At 36.7% G+C, this 15,783-nt stretch overlaps 2 protein-coding genes and 4 long non-coding RNA genes across 8 annotated transcripts in view; 4 read left to right on the forward strand and 2 right to left on the reverse strand.

Moving 5' to 3' along the window:
• Window positions 1-70: 70 nt before the first annotated feature.
• LOC136258925 (uncharacterized) lies at window positions 71-1,345 on the reverse strand. 2 transcript variants are annotated; one of them, XR_010703114.1, is made up of 7 exons: window positions 1,247-1,345; window positions 802-1,164; window positions 643-753; window positions 546-593; window positions 441-491; window positions 307-391; window positions 71-250 (listed from the first exon to the last, which is right to left on the reverse strand). It is a non-coding gene; the product is annotated as an uncharacterized lncRNA (long non-coding RNA). The 2 variants fall into 2 exon arrangements; XR_010703115.1 differs by having other exon boundaries at window positions 797-1,164.
• A 1,143-nt stretch (window positions 1,346-2,488) lies between these two features.
• LOC136258930 (uncharacterized) lies at window positions 2,489-4,933 on the forward strand. 2 transcript variants are annotated; one of them, XR_010703126.1, is made up of 3 exons: window positions 2,489-2,692; window positions 4,098-4,163; window positions 4,689-4,933. It is a non-coding gene; the product is annotated as an uncharacterized lncRNA (long non-coding RNA). The 2 variants fall into 2 exon arrangements; XR_010703125.1 differs by lacking the exon at window positions 4,689-4,933 and adding an exon at window positions 4,210-4,568.
• Window positions 4,934-5,300: 367 nt separating this feature from the next.
• Window positions 5,301-9,116, reverse strand: LOC136258927 (uncharacterized). Its single transcript, XR_010703120.1, has 3 exons — window positions 9,041-9,116; window positions 8,028-8,076; window positions 5,301-5,937 (listed from the first exon to the last, which is right to left on the reverse strand). It is a non-coding gene; the product is annotated as an uncharacterized lncRNA (long non-coding RNA).
• A 452-nt stretch (window positions 9,117-9,568) lies between these two features.
• Window positions 9,569-10,693, forward strand: LOC136258922 (uncharacterized). The gene is made up of 7 exons (XM_066052312.1): window positions 9,569-9,781; window positions 9,843-9,872; window positions 9,932-9,979; window positions 10,078-10,118; window positions 10,293-10,385; window positions 10,447-10,497; window positions 10,552-10,693. The coding sequence occupies exons 1-7, from the start codon at window positions 9,724-9,726 to the stop codon at window positions 10,633-10,635; spliced, it is 405 nt and encodes a 134-aa protein (XP_065908384.1). The 5' UTR covers window positions 9,569-9,723; the 3' UTR covers window positions 10,636-10,693.
• A 265-nt stretch (window positions 10,694-10,958) lies between these two features.
• LOC136258931 (uncharacterized) lies at window positions 10,959-11,153 on the forward strand. The gene is made up of 3 exons (XR_010703127.1): window positions 10,959-10,986; window positions 11,037-11,069; window positions 11,118-11,153. It is a non-coding gene; the product is annotated as an uncharacterized lncRNA (long non-coding RNA).
• Window positions 11,154-13,267: 2,114 nt separating this feature from the next.
• The window catches only part of LOC136258921 (dnaJ homolog subfamily C member 8-like), a 110,723-nt gene continuing 108,207 nt past the window's right edge, over window positions 13,268-15,783 (forward strand). Inside the window, exons 1-2 of the mRNA XM_066052310.1 lie at window positions 13,268-13,410; window positions 15,464-15,660. Of these exons, the coding sequence (XP_065908382.1) occupies window positions 15,658-15,660 (3 nt within the window). The 5' untranslated portion in view covers window positions 13,268-13,410; window positions 15,464-15,657. The remainder of the gene's footprint in view (window positions 13,411-15,463; window positions 15,661-15,783) is intronic.

Genomic DNA, 15,783 nt, shown 5'->3' on the forward strand with positions numbered 1-15,783 from the left:
ACTCTAGGAGAGTTTACATAAGCATGCAAGGCGTTTCCTTTACTCCATGAAATTCTGCAAATAACTCCGTATAAAATTTCAAAATGATGTTAAAGACATATAGCAAAACTGTAACAAAATATTAACAATATCCAGCTTTATAATATTGGAAAGTCTCTGAAAAAAGAGACCAGTAGCAAGGCTTCATCAGCAAACGATGCTTCACTGCCACTTCACTGGAGTTACTTCCTGCCACATGACATGTTATCAGCTGTAGTAAATATAGCAGTATACTAAAGAAATATTCAACAATCGTATACTTGTTACCTTTATGGCTGAAGGTACGTCACACACAGTTGCCAACAAAGTTGTAAAAACAATTCTTCCAGACCAGCAGCATTGGTAGTGTAAACTAAAAAGGCAAACAGTTGCTATCATGCAAAACAGCACTTTTTTGCTACCTGGAGTTCATCATTTTGTTTGTCTATTTGTTCACTGATTTCTTGTGGCACCTGTAATATATGTTTACAAATTGATGCACAGTCACTGTATGTTAACACACTTACTGGATGTTGTAAAAATTCTATGTTCTCAGTGACATTGAGACATCCGTGCTAAAAAAGTAAATGTGTGTTTACATAACTATAAACATTACCTCCTTACAGGTCAAGAATAACTTGGAAAGTTGATGAAGTTGAAGACACACAATGTACATTGTATCAAAGATTCTTGTTAACTGCAGACGATACATCTTACTAGTTAATTCCAGTGAATCTGCATGTAATTATGTAAAAAGACAATGATACAGGCTACTGACCTTACCAGGCAATATCATTGTGTCCGGCTGCTAACGTCAACTGAAGGCAGACGGACATGATATGTATGCCATGTTTAAGCTAGGTGGCTTTCCTCTCCTCCCTCAAGTCTTCAACTTCTTACACACTGGCTACTAGTAGCTAGCGGTGAGCTTGGATGGGCTGAATAGTGAATACTGTACGTACCAGTCAGTGCGGATACGACCGGCTGAGTCCGCCGAATTTTATTCTCTTTCCCTGAGTCTTGAACTATTTCTGTCGTGTCACAATAAGGCGCCTAAACCCTCACGAGCAGTGGTGACTTCTGTTGGAGCCAGTTTAATAAACCGGTGTGTCACACGAGACGACTCAGATATGAGCTCAAACGTACCTGAAGAAACCGGCAATGAACGAGATAGACTCTAGTGAACGTCCAGTAATTATTCACGAACAAGCAAACAATTTAGTATCACCTTTTAAGCACTACAGTTCCTCAGAGAAGCAAAGCGCTTTCAACTACTCAACACGGCTCTGTTGTTAAAGAAGCCGTTTCTATGGTAATACTCTTCACTCTAAATAATGCGCTTGTAATAAAAGTGGTATTTAATAATTATACATACGTATTTCAAAATATTCTTGAGTAACAATTCGTCCTCCTGTTTTCGTATTCTCTGTTTCCTTCACTATGTCTTGGTTAGCCTGGAAAATAAAACATGAGTAAATGGCTGCCATTGAAAAGGAAGCCTAAATAATTATTTTCCTTTTTTACATTGAGTGGCTAGAATTGAACCGGTTAGTTAATGGAGAAAATACATAGTGAGACAGCTATAACCTGCACGTGGCTCATTCATATGTGGCCTCAGCCATACTGGCTCACTGAGTTCACCTTAGCTACTAGCTAGCTGGTTATGGGAACTCTTCAGTTTGGTGCCTTCACTTACTTGGAGTTCTCTTTACCCTTAGTGGGTTACTGTTACTCTCCTAGTAATCCAAACTCCCCTTTCAGAGTAAAATATTTCACTCCCCTAGTTACTGTTACTCCCCTGTTTTAACAGTGTAGTGATTGAGCCTTGAGCTAATAATGTATGGCATTGTTATCAGGTGGTTACAAATCAACCAAGCTTACCAACCAATGCCTGTAACCTTACCAGTTATCTGCACATGGGACAATGTTGGAATTTGAACTTTGATTAGTACAAATGCCTGCTTTGTGCTGTTGCTGTATAGTATAGGTGAAGCGACATAGCCAACCTGGCTGGCTTGGTAATTGCAGGTTCCAGGTTCAATGCCCCCCAACTCCAACTGTAAGTTGCAGTTTCCTTGAGCAAGAGACCTACCTACTATGACTGTATAACTGGGACTTGGGGAAGCTAGTGTCACTTAGTGGTGTTGGGGTTATGAGTTCCATGGGAATTTACTGGTTGCTTGAAAAATGTAAAAACAAAATCACGTGCACATTTCACTTGAAGAATTTCTGATGAAAATTTGTGTTCTGCCTATCATATGACAATCAGAATACATATACATCATGTTTTGCTGGCAAACTGTTAACTACAATCCTTGCTATATAGTTCAAGATATTTGTATCACAGGTCACATGTTTGATCATGTATTTGTTCTTATACATTTTTGCAAAATTGGTAAAAGCGTGTTCAGTGTCCCAGATGATTGAATTTCACGGCTTGTGTTGTACTCTTCTTGATACTTTCCATGAGCTCTGTACAATGTTCTTCATGTCATTGTTTAATAGCAGTATTGCAAACAGAATGTTTGGAAATTATGCCTGGTATTCATTTGATACCTGGCATTTGTTTAGTTGAACAATTACTCCATATTTTGTTGTGCCTTATACTGATTGTTTTATTTTGCAGAGTATTAAACAAGATGTCACAGAATTCACCAGTTTGAACAATCTTGATGTAAGTGTATTATTTGTTTAATATAGACCATGTCCAGTCTTTGGACATGATTTTATATAAATAAATTGAAAGTGTTGATCGTACACGATATGATCATCCTAAAGTATCACAAGAACACTGTAGTAATAGTCTTAACGTTCCCTTCACTATGAGTATTTAATATTTTCCCAACATGTAATGTTGTAGATTTTGCTTTCAAATTAATGGTAACCACATCCTCAGTAGCAGGTGGCTAGTTTCCAGCCCCTAGTATGTGGGGGGCTTAAATTAAGCTCCTTACTAAAGTCACCTCCATATAAATTGCAATCACTGGGTATTTGTTGTGTGTAATCTTATTTAATTTTTGGCGATGTAAAACTACTACTACCTAGGAACATGCATTTACTGCTTAATTTGGTGCAGTCATAAATGGAACTACCTGCTATAACTTTGGTTGTGAATTGTCACATTTGTACATTGGTGTGCTTTAATGTGTATTGACATGGGTGTAAATGAGTGATACTTGCATGATTTATCTGTTCACAACCTATAACAAAGTCCAATTCATAATTTGTAGCGAGAGTATGTAATAGAAACCAAGAGTACTGAACAGGTGTATTACTCATGTAATAGTATTATTCACACACACACACACTGTTGATGTATCTCAATTATTGCTCCCCCTGATCACGTGCTGTTGTAAGTGTAAGTGTTACCTCGTGTTTTATGCGATTGTTATTGAGTTCCATTTGTGCTGCTGTTACGGAGTTTACACCCATGATAAATGATTGCGTGAAGTAACATGGATATTTTAGTAATTGTTTGTTTATAGTGTCATTAAGGGTTGCCGTATTTAGCCCAATTCAGCCAGTGGAAACATGATAGCATTAAAGGGGAAATGGCTAATGTTAAAGTTCTGGCATCGCTAAATGGATCCCTGAAGGTGTGGCAACACTCTCATTTGTGCAACCATTGTTTTAGCGAACTGGGGGTCCTTACTACACTTTCCTTGTACAATAACTGTTGAATACTTGGTTGAATAACACAGAAAACTGGCAAACAAAGGCCTATTGCCACATACACATTTCCAATTACCATTTCACATAAATGAACAATTACTGAAATATCCATGTTATTATATGTGATGATTAATCACAGGCTAATACACCGTTCGACACTCTTGGTTTCTATTATATACTGTACTCTTGTTTGTAGCTAGCATATAATATATTAAACATCCATTACTCATTGCAAGGAGTGTTTCGGGTTACCTTAGACAGGGACTATGGTGTTTATCATTAGTTTCCAACAACTCAACATGTTGACTGGAGGGTCTGGTTCACAAAATCACCTACATATTGTGTGATTTTTAGTTTAGAGAAGCAACTGCTTTCACAAGTAGTGAATGTTCTTCATATTACTGTAGGTGCTAGTGGCACAGAGATGCTTGTATTGTTGGGGTGCCATGTAAAGTCCTCAAGATACCACTGAGGTAAGTCTATTGTCACAAAGTTTTAGTGAACGTATATACCATATAGACAATCAAATCATCAATCAAACATCATCACTTGTTCAGTTCATTCAGTACAGGCTAGTAAGGATAATGTATGTAGATTGACATCTCCTGCTCACTCAAAATTTACTTGGCTGCATTGGGTAGGCAAAATCAAGCCCAAATGTGCTTTCAGAGTGATCTGAAATGCTTCTGAGAAGTTATTAAATCTTAAATTTGCATTGACTAAATGATGGCTTCAGCCAAACACAACTTAAGGCTCAGTTTCTTTACTGTTAGGCATTATTTGGGCCTATGCCAACCATCACAGCTGCAAGATTATGTGCATTGTCGAATTACCTTTTATCTAATTCCTTACTCCACTGTTCTAGAACTGTCAATTTGTGGGTTTGTGATGGCTTCCCTTGCTGATTTGATTGTCTTCTGTGATCCCTGCCAAAACTTTAGCTTCTGTCCCTACTCAACTGAAAAAGTTTCTTAACTCCTCTTTTACATTCCGTACAGGTATCTACCGTTCGAAGGAGCTACTGCATGCTGTCTGCACTGAAGGTTATGGGAAGACACAAAACACAATTAGTTTATATATAAAGTGTGTATACATTCTAATTGCCTACTGTTTGTCACTTTAGAAAATGATTTGTGGATGTTATTACTTGTTCACACCTGTTGTATGTTGTAAAGTAGGTCCGTTATGCTGTAATGATTCTTAACTTGCTGAATTTCAATATGCAAATTTATCACCTCAAAAATTTCCTGTTGCACTCACTATGACAACTTAAAATCATTGGATCAGAGTTTTACCTTCAACTTTTCCTGTAAATATTAAGATTTTATCCATTGATATGCTACATCCAAATCATGAACAAAGTCAGCATAGCTCGGCAATATAAGTGCATAATTGTTGGAAAAAAATTGATTCTAAGACTTTGATCTGTCAGGCTATACTGTAGTACGAAGCAGCCAGACAAGATAAAGACTGGTGGATGCTCATCCTGAACTGTGGACTGGCAGACTTTGGACTGTGAGGGGAGAATTGGTAGGTGGAGTAAGCTTAACACAAAATGAGCATGGAAAGGCACTAGTAGATTTTTTGTGAAAAAGAAGACATGAGAGGTATAGAAAAGGCAAGACTTGCAAAACAATTATTTAAGTGGTGAGATATGTAATTTCATCAAATGTACTATCTGCACATTCACCAGATGTGTGACCTTAACACTTAGGGCATAAAAATTCTGACTATGTACACAACATAATTCATACACAACTATTTATTCCATCTATGTTACGGTGTTGGAACTACACACCAGTCAAAAAATTTACCTAGGCTCAAACAAAAACAGGCCACAGGCCCCAATACTGAATAGCATTGCAGTCAGTTTTAGATATATGGTTCATATTGTATCAGTATAGAGAGACAATAGCAATTACAATACCGACATGAGGGTTAATATTCTTGCTGTGGTAAATATTATACTGATGTATATTGTTCAACATTTGAGTGCGTGTTGCAAACTAAAATCCCACGTCTATATATTATAGATTATTCCATAAATACCTATGTAAAGTAAAGAACAACACTGGTACTGTAGATAGCTAGCTACGATCAAATTGTCAGTTACACAAATTTACAACTTTACAGATTGATTGCTGCCTTAAGCTTGACCGTATCTGGACATCATCACCAAAGGTTCTTCACTGTAAAACTGGGAAGTGTTGAATGAGCACACCTGCAATCACATAGACTTCTCACCTCCTGGAATATAAATAACAATAGTGATTACTAGTGTACATAATACAAGCAGTACTGAGGAGTCCTCAGAAAAGTTGGGTGGGTCCTCAGTGGGGACCAACTATAACTCACAATATTTATTGGTACCTCCAAGTCACACGCCAACGTCCAGACTTGCATGGCCAGACCACTTACTCTCCATCACAATGCTTCACATGATGCCTAGCATTTAGTGCCTACTCTGAAAGACTGGTTAGTATAGGCCTGATGGATGCTGATTTTCACACTTCCAGCGAATCCAGCCACATAGTGACCTTTATAAAACCTAAACATTTTGCCTTCATGCAGAAGTACACAAGCCTAACTGCCTGTATAGCCAGTAGTGATCGCTTCTTGGAAAATAGTTCGTCTCCAGTTAGGTAATATGATAGTGCATTCATGGGATAACCAAATGAGCAACCAGTCCAGACTGTTCAAGATGCTTTTAATCATAGATATTATGCGAGGTAATGATGATATAGAAGTGGTCTGACCATGCGAGATGAAATGTCGTGACTTGAAGGTGTAAACACAGGGAAATGTATAAAATTCCAAGAAAAGTTGGATCCCCAGGTCCTTGGTCCCAGGGTTCAGCATATAATATACACCTTGGGTGGGGATAGTGCTGGTTTGTAATTAGTATCACCCATTTCTGCTTATGTTAATATAACTGAAAGTAGCTACGTATAAAACAAAATAATAACAATATTTACAACCAAAGTTATATAAACAAATATATCTCCATGTACTGTATGACCACAAATTAATTAATATAATGTTCCTTGCTACTGTAAAGATAGTTTTGAGAGGTGCCATTCAAATGACAGTTGGGGCCTTGGCATCCTTCTGGCTCAGCAGGAAAGAATGATGTAATTATCATTGTGTTAGTCTGTGTGTATGGGGTGAGGAGGATAGATGTATGATTTTCTTTACAAATTTTAATGCATTATATTTTCTAAAGAGCCAACACAGCCCCCTTCAGTCTTGTTGTTTTCTTCCTTTATTTTAAAGCCTAGTTGGTGTCCACCCCACTTTAATTATCATTATACAGAGGTCGGTAACACTATATAAAAGCCCCACTCAAAACTATTTTGTTAATTGCATAGTGTATCTGGAATTTTACCACATAAGCACCTCAATAGTCACAATACAACACTAGCAAGCAGGGGTTGTTGTATTCAGATTGCACTTTGTGTCAGCATTTCTTTTGTTAAAACACTTATAATTAGTTTTCCAAAATGAAATCTATAAAATAGTGTTTTGGTAACACTAACTAGGTATATACTTTAAACAAGTGTCTGATCACACTTCACATTGTCCACTCATTTTAGTTTGTCCCAGAAAACAACTATTTGTATTTTTAATAGTCCTAAATCGTTTCCTTCCTTCTCTGATCATACTACTGACAACTTGTAAAAAAAGCACTGGATAGACAGTTATTGGCACTGAAGTTACTTTATCTACAACTACAAACCTATATAGGTAATGCAAATAACCACCACTTAAATCAAGCTCCCTACTAAGGACACCCAATTCAGTTCCATGTAACTTAGAGTAGATGGGTATTCCTTGTTATGGAGTATGTGTAATCTAGAACATAGTCCTCTTAATATGCACAACACATACTCCATTATTTTGAGAGCAAGAAATTCTTTATCACTCTATGCTGGGAAGATTTTTAATGCTTATAGTGAAGATAAGTTTAACTGTTAACCATTACAAAGTGTCCAGAATATGCAGGTGTCCTTATTTTCAAGTACCCTGATTAACAAATTCCACGGTACATGTATACCATATTTCGTATAAAAGCCACATACAAATAAACGCCTGTCTCGATTATAAGCCAGGGAGTTTCCAGCACACTTTGAAAATAAATACTGGGGCCTGCCTGATACATTTACAGGCTGTGTCAGTACAGCTAAGAAGGAGATACAAGACCAGGCTTGTATATAAAGAAATACTGTACGGTAGTAATGACATTTAGAATATAGTTGGATCGATCAACACCTACAACTTTTTTTACATAACCATGTTCATGATTGCATATAGTTTATAGTAAAATCACAAACACTTACATCAGGATTGCCCAAGCTGGTGAATTCTGTGACATCTTGTTTTAATACTCTGCAAAATAAAACAATCCGTATAAGATTGATATGCACAACACAATTGGGAGGATACAAGTAATTGTTCTACTAAACAAACGTCAAGTATCAAATGAATGCCAGTCATAATTTCTGAACATTCTGTGCAACAGTGCTATTAAATGACGAAGTGAAGAACGCTGTATAGAGTTCGTGGAAAACATCAAGAAGAGTACGACACAAGCCATGAAGTTGGGATACTGATCATGTTTCTACTGATTTTTCAGGTTAATTGCAAAAATGTAAAAGAACAAATACATGATCAAACATGTGACCTGTGATACAAATATCTTGAACTATATAGCAAGGATTGTAGTTAACAGTTTGCCAGCAAAATATGATGTATATGTATTCTGATTGTCATATGATAGGTAGAACACAAATTTTCATCAGAAATTCTTCAAGTGAAATGTGCACGTGATTTTGTTTTTACATTTTGCAAGCAACCAGTAAATTCCCATGGAACTCATAACCCCAACACCACTAAGTGACACTAGCTTCCCCAAGTCCCAGTTATACAGTCATAGTAGGTAGGTCTCTTGCTCAAGGAAACTGCAACTTACAGTTGGAGTTGGGGGGCATTGAACCTGGAACCTGCAATTACCAAGCCAGCCAGGTTGGCTATGTCGCTTCACCTATACTATACGGCAACAGCACAAAGCAGGCATTTGTACTAATCAAAGTTCAAATTCCAACATTGTCCCATGTGCAGATAACTGGTAAGGTTACAGGCATTGGTTGGTAAGCTTGGTTGATTTGTAACCACCTGATAACAATGCCATACATTATTAGCTCAAGGCTCAATCACTACTTAGAGTCCATGTAATGAAAGTACTACTTGGCATACACAATTACCAGTACACTATACTGACTACTTATTACTCTAAGTATTTAACTCACTACTCAGTTAGTTAGCATAGCCACACAATTTGAGTTTTATATACCTTCCATGAAGCAGAAGCCAAGACATAGGGTAGCTTGAGGTCACCTGTTATACATATCCGCTCCACTGTAAACAAAGGTCACTCAATCGTCATTGTTACGCAGAAAACTTGTTGACCACAAAACGGCTTGTGTGGTGATCACGTGACAACCCAGTTTCCTGTATTACGTAATTTTGTGGTTGAGCAAGTCTGTACATAACGAGATTGATTTGGAACGATGCCCGTGTCAGCAGTACAGGATGCAGACAAGGACAAGCTGCATGTAGGGATGAAAACAAAGATGAGGTATCCTGTCAAAGGGAAACGATACTCAGTACGACGTGGAGATTCTTAAGCTATTTGGTTTGTTAACAATTGTGTTTGTTGTAGCTAGCTAGCTAGCTGGCTATAGCGTGAAAAAAAATTGAGTTTTATTATATACTCTTATAGGAGAATATCATTCGTTGCAAGCAGATGCCCAGAAACTAGCTGACTATGAACTCACTAAAGAAAAGTTTTTAGGGTTTGCTGTAACTTCAAGTTCATCATCAGAGCCAGACCATGTGACAAGTGACGCTACAATTGCCAAACCACTGCCAAAAACGAAGAAAACCAATACACCCAAGTCAGTGCCACCTAAAAAAAAGAAAGGAAGTGCTGAACGAGAGGAAGAAATAAAACTTGCATTGCAAAATGCAAAAGATATGGATTCAAGAGCCAGCATGATGGATATCACAAATAGCACGGAAGTGGAAAAGCAAAGTACGTAAGTTATTGATAGGCTGCATATCAGCCATACATGTCAATTTGGTTATATATATAGCTACTTTAGCAGTTGACAAGGAGAAGCAAAGTAAGTTTGTTATTAATTGACATTAAATAATGTAAATTACGTATATGTTAACTGTATAGCAGCTGAAAGAAGGGAGAGGCAAAGCAAGAAGAAAAGTGAAAACCAACGTAAGTATTTTAACAGACCTTGTGCATTATATATGTATGAAATTTTAACGCTGTTACAATAACAGTGTGTTGATTATATTGTTGGATTTTATATATAGCAACCTCTGCTGCAAACTTCACAAGTACTGATAAATCCAATGTAAGATATCTATATCTGCTAGGCATATGTTGTTCGGCAATATTAGATTATGTATGTGGGTAGCTACAAATGCGTGACTGCATCTAGACTAGGTATTGGTAAATTGGCTACTTTTAATCATGAATATACTTACAGCAAACCTTTATACTAACTATTATTAATGTTAATTTTCAGGTTACCTATGTATCAAGGTATGACTATGATCAATATAACTATGGAAGCTATGAAAATGACAGTGACAGCTATTGGAATGCACAAAATTATTTGGTAAGTATGCTCACATTATTTTGTTATATAGTGTAAGTACATGTTTCATAATTTTATTCAGGATGACTCATACTATGAAGAAGAATACAATCATCCATACACTGACTATACTGTAGGATTTATCATTAGATGATACAGTACAGCAATAATACCTTGTGTTTTACAGGGTTATAATACTTCTAGTCCATTTCCAGGATCAGGAGCACCTGTGGTATGTAATGACCACTGTAAGCTAACAATTGTTCATTAATAATATCACAGCATTATGATTGCTGGTCAAATCTAAGTAGTAGCTCTGGCATGGTAAGCAAAATAGAACAATACTACACATGCAATGCATCTAAGTTGTACAACTCAGGGTAATTCATCATCATCGTCAAGCTGCAGTAGCACTACTGGAGCCTTTAAGGTTTGATGATAAACACTTCAGCATTATACGTTCATTAACATATATTTCATCCTCATCAGCTAGTACTTCAAGCAGAGCCCCAAAAGTATGTATCCATTACATTAATTTCTGACACATCCTGTGTGCAAATATTCAATTATAATGTTTATTCCATTTTAGCATTACTTTACTGAAAACTCAACTTCTGCAAAGGTACACTAAACTTATTACTACATTACAAGGTTACCATAAATATACTTTAGAGACTTCATATGGAAAGTACAGCTTTCAAAAAGGTAATAACTATTTTACAGTAGTTCTGTGACTGTCATTTACTTTAACAGGAATTGCCTCCTCCTATTGAATTAGTGGAAGGATATCAGTGGCGGATCTAGGATTTTTAAAAGGGGGTTTCTGAAAATAGGTATAGCTGAATAGAGTTTCTGATGACATTTCTCAGGAAAATTTTGAGATTTTAGAAGCTCTGAGATCGGATTTTAGGCTATTTTTAGTTACTAATTGCAATAAATCCAATGCTTTAAACTGTAAATCGTACTATATAGCTAACTACAGGCAAATATGGTGACCACAAGCTGTAGCTTTGATTGCTCTATTAGAGTAACTACATGACTGCTCTATTAGAGTATCTCGATCGTTTTTAATGCTGTGGGAGAAAAAGGTGAAATGTTGCTGAGGGTTTAATAGCTATAAATGATGTCGGTTAAGTGCAACTGCATGCATAAAATACAGTAGTATATAGTTGTCTGCTATGACAACTTATCAGTGCAACAATGCTTATAAACTTAGACTGCCACTGAGCTAAATTTAAAAGGGGGTTTCCGTCGAAACCCCAGAAACCCCTCTAGATCCGCCACTGGATATGGTGTGTTTATCACCAGGAGAGCATTAGATGATGCTGTAGATAGCTGCCGCCATACTGCTACCCGGTTAATGCGAAATCTTGTCGGAGTTTTCTTCTCGGATGATATTTTAAGTCGGTCAAATGCCTGTGGTGGAGGGAAAAAAGATCATATAGCATTGGATCAAGATATACTTGGGGCATGCTACAGTGAGTTATCATACTGTAAATATTGTGGTTACCTTTTATTTTATAGAGTTTGTTCTCAATAAGTTTCCAAGCACTGCAAAAACTGACTTGAAAGATGCAGTCAATGACTGTTGCTGTAATTCCAGACGGAAAATAAAAAGGCAGTGACCTAGTGCAAGAGACAGTAACATTTGATTAGCTACTTGTTATTTCATCATTTCATTACTTTATTATTATAAATCAATGACTATTTTATGGTTACCTAATGAACATGTAGAGTGGGTAGTGAATACCTTGTAGGAACCTGTAGAAGCTCTGTAGAAACCCTTACAATTGCTGGTACATTACAGAGATATAACACATATGTGACAGATAAGTGACGACCACTTGACAAAACAGAACAAGATAAGCCACAGTTTCAAATACAGACCTGCCATCACCTAGAGACAGATCTGCAAATCCTAATCATGTGACAGGCCTGTTTCATGGCAGAAATTTGTGTATGGGAGGGTAAATGGGAATAACTTGAAAATTGGTGTGTGTATAGGTTTACCATCATAGCTAAACATTTTGTGGTTTAAAAAATGTGCACTCTATTAGAGTATTACAATAATATTATCAAATATTGAATTAAATCATGCAATAAAATACATTTATAAGTCTGTCTTCAATAATCATCATTGTATCTACATAGAAAAGAAGAAATGTGAGTAAAAACAAACCTCAAAGTCAGCCAAAGGCTGGTTTTGGGGCCTTATAAGTACAAAAAGAAGTGAAATCCACACAAAAACAGCCAAGCTGTGACACGTGCATTGTTAAAATTTATTAGCATTAACATCATTGCAGCCATTTCTTGGCCGCCACCTTTGATTTCACAACTTTTTTCACCCAGGCTTTTTAAGGCCGCACCATTTTTTCACAGCTTGGCTGTTTTTGTGTGGATTGTATTTTCTGGCCTAATCAGTAAAACGTTTTATAGTTAAACTCAAGATTATGTATTTCTCCTTGAAACAATAATCTCCGCACATACAGTTTGACCTCACTTAGTGGTGACATGTTTGATAGCAGATCAGGTTCCACAATGATTACTCTTAGTCAATGTGTGTTCTATTAGAGTGTATTAATAATATAGTTTAGAATCATCTGAAATTGTGACTGGGCCTGCGAAAATAAGGCATGTTGCACATAATTTTGCCTACTTTTTAAAACTTTCATCAATCACAACTTTTTATACCATTATGATATGGCAATGCAAGTTACAGAATACAAATATTCAGTTCCAGTACTGAGATATTACCTGTAGAGTGATGCGGTGTAGTTTGTGCCTGCATGCCCTGTTTTCACAGGCCCAGTCACAATTGGTTTTAGTGCATGTGTTGACTTGTGTTTGTACACATGTTACCCTGTTCTGTATGTTCTCCTTCAGGTTAAAGCAATAGAGAAGAAGGACTCTGTACTAACAGGACCACAACAACTAGATCAACTGCTCATACCAGGCTCTACCTACAGTGGTGTATTTCACTCTCAACCACCAAATTGATGCTTCTTTTACTACAGCAAAGATGAATGGGACACAAAGGAAGACATTGGTAAGTCCATGAAGAATGCATTGTACTTACTGGGGTATGCTGGCCAGAAAGCATGCGTCCAGCTGAAGGGACGTTGAACATAGAAAAAATCAATCTCATAGCTAGGGACCCGCCGATTATGCTCATAATTTTACCTATTATGCTATGCTGCACTGCTCAAAAATTTACCTATTATGCTTAAATTTATGCTCAATACTTACCCATTATGCTCAAATTATGCCCAATTATTTATGCCTCAGTTCTCATGCTCTGTTAATAATTTCCAATTTATGGATAAATAATAAGTGGCTGAAGCACAAACTTACTTGTTAAAATGCATATCACAGAAAAGTTTGATATACTCTAATAGAACAGTCAGCTATGTGATTGTTCTATTAGAGTTACTGACTGTTCTATTAGAGTATATCGATCTTTCTGTGATAGCTATACTATTACACAAATATTCTACCTATTATGCTAGCATTATGCTCAATGCTTTCAGACACCTATTATGCTCATACTTATGCCAGCATAATCGGCGGGTCCCTACTCATAGCCTTAGCAGTTGTCAAGTTACTTGTTGAAAGCATTTTGGGTCGATTTGAAGGCTTGTTTGGGCTTATAGTTTTGCCTAACCAATACTACCTCATTGTCATCAGGAAAAAGTGAGGAAGATTTTTAGGGGATTTTTCATGGGCCACGCCTAAACCTTTGTGGTCCTTACTATACAGCACTATTATACTGTATGATAAGACATGGTTCAACAACTTGGCTAGCAGTCACCGGTAATTCAGCCATCGATGGGTTTTAATTAATCATATGTGTAGGGGGACACTGTATATCAGTGTTACTAATCTGTGAAAATTTTCTATTGTCAGCAGTTAGTGTGTGTCTGTGGGGGGGGGTGCGTGTACCTGTATGTCAACTACAAACAGTACAAGTAGTGAACTAATTTAATTGAATATTATTACTGTACCTTTTTACAAGCTGCTGACCATACTGTAATTAACCTGTGACTTAAGACATCTGTTTTATTATTTCAAAAAGATTGTTTTTAAAACCTTCGTGGTAAAAACCTTCTATACAGTATTTAGACTGAAGCTTCACTGAACGCATGTTCCAGAGTGGAACTCCTCTTTTTCAAAGTCTGGATCAACCCCTATATAGTATAGTGGGTGTGGTGTTTACTGTAATTCATACTCCTTGATTATCTTAATGTGTTGATTATAAAAACACTGACTGTTCTATTAGAGTGTTTGTGTGTATGTTCTATTAGAGTAATATAAGCTCTGTAATGCATTATCAGTGAGGTTGATTATCCAAATGTTTTATTATCTGAGGTCCTGAGGCAGTGAAATATAATTGAGGGAGTACTGCTAGTAACCAGCTTAAACCATCCATCACAACATTTTGGTAGTGTTGGTACGTAGATACACTCAGACCCAAACATGTCCTAAAACAATTTGAAGTATCTACTATGAGTTTCTACACTCATTCAAATGATTGTCAAATTCCTACTAACTACTCAACTATTGAATATGTCTTGTGGGACCATACACAAGTGTTGTTATTGTTGAGGTATTCTTATTAGGGAGGTGTCCTGATTTCAGTTGTGTACAATAAATGAGACCATGGACAAGTGTCCTGATTATCAACGTGTCTACATTTTAGGGTGTCCACTTTTGAGAGGTTCCATATAATAATGTTTACCTTTTTATTTCAGCCAATTCTCTACTCCTAATAATGTTTCACCAGTTAATGTGTGTTCCTTTTGTGACACTTACTAGAGAAACACAGGTTGGATTAGATACCTAATAAGGGTAACTTACTTCACCTGTCCCCTTTATATACATACCATTGCCACACCAGCCTATACATCACTGAAAGTTATTTCTCTTTGTGCTCTTCAAAGCCTGAGTGTTACACCCTACGTATAGTTATAGTTAATACGTTTATGTGTGACATTACTGTATGGCTGGGACTGGATTTTTGTAGTTTTATGATTACATGTGAAAATTTCTTAAATGTCATCTTCACTATAATTTGTTGTTATTTTTTATATTCCTTTTCATAGTCCTGTGTCCCAAACATGTGCTGTGTTTAATGGCACTTAATTCAACATCTTGTGAGACGTAGCACAATGGAGATATGGCTGATCAAGCTACTGGATACGTATAATGATGGATGATTATGGGAAAGCTTCTTCCTTTGGGTAGCCTGACAGTGGAAATATTGTTCAGACAATGTGATTCTTGATACACAAAATTTATGGTAAGTCATTGTCTTATCTGATGTTAGTACATATAAAGTTAATGTGTGTATGCTAGTCCATTTGTTTGTGTCCAATATATCAGACATTGACTGTACTTATTGCTGAATGTCCGTAGGGCACCG

Source organism: Dysidea avara, chromosome 6, assembly GCF_963678975.1.
Source record: "Dysidea avara chromosome 6, odDysAvar1.4, whole genome shotgun sequence".
Classification (NCBI taxonomy): Eukaryota; Metazoa; Porifera; class Demospongiae; order Dictyoceratida; family Dysideidae; genus Dysidea; species Dysidea avara.